At 55.3% G+C, this 2,716-nt stretch overlaps 1 protein-coding gene across 1 annotated transcript; it reads right to left on the bottom strand.

Moving 5' to 3' along the window:
* Positions 1 to 513: 513 nt before the first annotated feature.
* On the bottom strand, positions 514 to 2,631 carry LOC113941538 (GPI transamidase component PIG-T-like; the record flags this gene model as incomplete). The annotated part of the gene is made up of 5 exons (XM_027632694.1): positions 514 to 1,058; positions 1,173 to 1,256; positions 1,374 to 1,539; positions 2,073 to 2,273; positions 2,376 to 2,631. Coding segments are annotated over 5 exons (960 nt in total), but the record flags the coding sequence as incomplete, so codon positions are not given.
* Between the last annotated feature and the right edge of the window lie 85 nt (positions 2,632 to 2,716).

Raw genomic sequence — 2,716 nt, 5'->3', positions numbered from 1 at the left:
TCCTGCATTCCCAGACCAGGGCTGGCCACAGCTCAGCACTTGGGGTCTGCTGAGCCAAGGCTCCCCAGAGCTTTGGGGACACCATGGGTGCAAGGGAGCCCCTGGGCAGACATGCAGAAATTATACTGAGGAGGATCTTGTGCTGCAGCAAAGGGGTGAGTAGGTGGAGTGGTTTCAAAATGTTGCAAACAGAAGTTCCTGAGAAAGAAAATAAATCCTTGCCGTGGCTGAGGGGGCAGACATACACTGTGGCCAGCAATTACTTTACAAATTGGCTCAAATGTGGTCAAGCGTGACAGGAAGGAGCTGTGAAACACAGCAGTTGTGGAAGGCGAGGTGTCAGAGCAGATGAACCCTTCTCTTTGCAGCAGATCACACCCCTTCCCCTGGTCATGCCTGCATCTCCTCCCAGCTCACCCAGGCAGTGTGGTAGAGAGCTGGCAGCTCACAGCCCTACAGGGTCAACTCTGCCTCTGGGGCCGAGAAAGTAAAACCAACCAGGAGCAGCACAAATGTACAAAACACTCAAGTTTACTTCCAGCATCATTCCCAGCTTGTTACACCTCTCCCAAACAGAAGTCTTGTACCTTTCCCAATCCCATAGCAGTGCAGTTCAGTAGTCAATGGGCTTAGAGCCATTTTCCATCTTCAGGATGGAAGCGATCTCTCAGCTTGGTGGATCCCAAAGAGATCCAGGCAGCAAAACGGAGCAGGGTGCTTCCAGCCAAGACAGGTGGCATCAGTGCTCTGCTCCCTGGGTCTCCCCACGGAGCCCCACAGCCAGTGCTGGCTGCCCTGGTTCCTCTCAGAGCAGGGGCACCCCCCTGAGCTTTCGGATGACGTTGGCCAGCCGCTTGGCCAGCCCGCCCCGGCTCGGCTCCTCCACGTGGAACGTTCTGGTCAGCAGGTTGTAGAAGGAGCCGTAGCACACGGCCACCACGGTGCAGGTGAGGCAGATGACGTTGTAGGGCATGCTGAAGTCTGGTGTTGGCAGGTTCACCAGCAGTGGCTCCGTGTACAGGCGCACAAAATAGCTGGAGCCATCAGAGGAAGGAAACCTGGGGAGTGGAAACAGGAAGGGGAACGTCAGCCCACACAGGGCCACTGCTTTGTGCTCACCAGATGGGATGACAGTGGCCACAGCCCCCAGGCTGCAGCACAGGCACACGCACAGTGAGGTGAAGAGAGGGCTCTGCTCCACATCCACGTCCTTCATCGCAATCACACTGGGCACCAGGGCACTGAGCACAGATGAACTGAGGAGACAAAAACATGCCAGTGTCGGTCCTGCCAGCAAAGACATCCCCAGAGACCTGGGCAGCAAGTCCTGCGTGAGGCCCAGGAGGGGCTGAGGAGCTGAGGAATGTCATTACCCGACATAAAAGCCATGATTGGGGTCAGGTGGGTACTCTGTCCACTTCAACAAGGCCCTCTCAAACTGGATTGTGATCTTGGTGACAGAGTTGGCTGGCAGCTGGATCAGCATTTCCAAGAGGTGAGGCCGTCTCCGGTCCTGGGCTGGCTGGTAGTGGATGTAACCTAACCCCAAAGAGATGCTGTCAATGACACCAGGGGGACCTTGTGCAATCTCACATGGCCAGGGCATGTCCCATGGGGTGGGGGCTCCTGCTTCCACTGTCCTGAGAGAGTTTTTCTGGGCAAGCGAAGATGTAACCGTAGCAAAAAGCATGTGTTAGAGTTAAATCTAGCTGGTCTTTAGAGCTGATGACCCATAAAAGTCAGGTGTTCATAAGGAAAGTTACAAATGCAAAATAAAACCCACTCATCAGTTTTAAATTGAGCCTCCTGTACTACAAAAATTAATTCACTTTGGTTTACACCCTTGTTGGATTATGAAACACCATCCACGTGCCTCTTATAAAACAGACTTAGTAGTCTCATCTGCTGTGAGCACTGAACTCAAGGGTAGGAAAACATCCTAAGATGTTTTATTTCACAATCCAGATTCTCAGTGATCGCTGGGGCCCAAGGGAGAGGCTAAACCCTCTCTGGAATGAGCCGCTCGTGCCAAGGAAATCGGGTGGCACGTGCTCCCAGGAGGATTCACTTACTTGGCTTGTTTTCCTTGCCCTTGGTGATGATAGTGAGGGTGTGCACGTAGAGCCGCAGGTACCAGGGCACAGTCTCCAGCAGGATCACGGGGAAGGCCCGGTAGGGGTGGGTGTTGTAGATGAGAGTGCAGATCTCGCCGGTCTGCAGCCCGTACCCACCCACGTACCGCTGGGCGTGGAGCACGGGGATGGGCATCTCCACTGCGGGGCACAGAGGGACAGCAATGGGGGGCCAGGCCAGGGGAGTTTTAGGCCTGGAGCCCTGGCCAGCAGTGCAGATGGAGTGAAGTTCTGCTCACTCACAGCTGTCTTGGGGCCGCTTCCACTTCAGCTGCACGTTGAGGCTGCGAGATGCGTTGAAGAGCGAGGGGCTCAGCAGGTCATAGACAGCGTAGGTTTTCTTGTCTCCCAGGACAACAGCTTCGTGTACGGATGTTGGAGGGGGTGTCACTTCCAGTAGCTCCTTTTCCTGAGAAAGCAAACGGGCCACGAAAGGAAAAGTGGCCCTTGAAGTAACTGGTAGCGCTGGGCAAAGCCCCTCCAGCTCATCCCCACTGCCCTGAGCAGAGCAAGGAAACTGCCTCCTATTGCAGCCCTGCAGGGCTCCCAGGGGCTGGGCCGTGCAGGGGGTGCAGGTGGGGATG

This window comes from Corapipo altera, unplaced genomic scaffold (assembly GCF_003945725.1).
Source record: "Corapipo altera isolate COAL_440 unplaced genomic scaffold, ASM394572v1 51180, whole genome shotgun sequence".
NCBI classification, from domain to species: domain Eukaryota; kingdom Metazoa; phylum Chordata; class Aves; order Passeriformes; family Pipridae; genus Corapipo; species Corapipo altera.
Note: the sequence above shows the minus strand (reverse complement) of the source record. Positions and strands in the feature narration are given on the sequence as shown.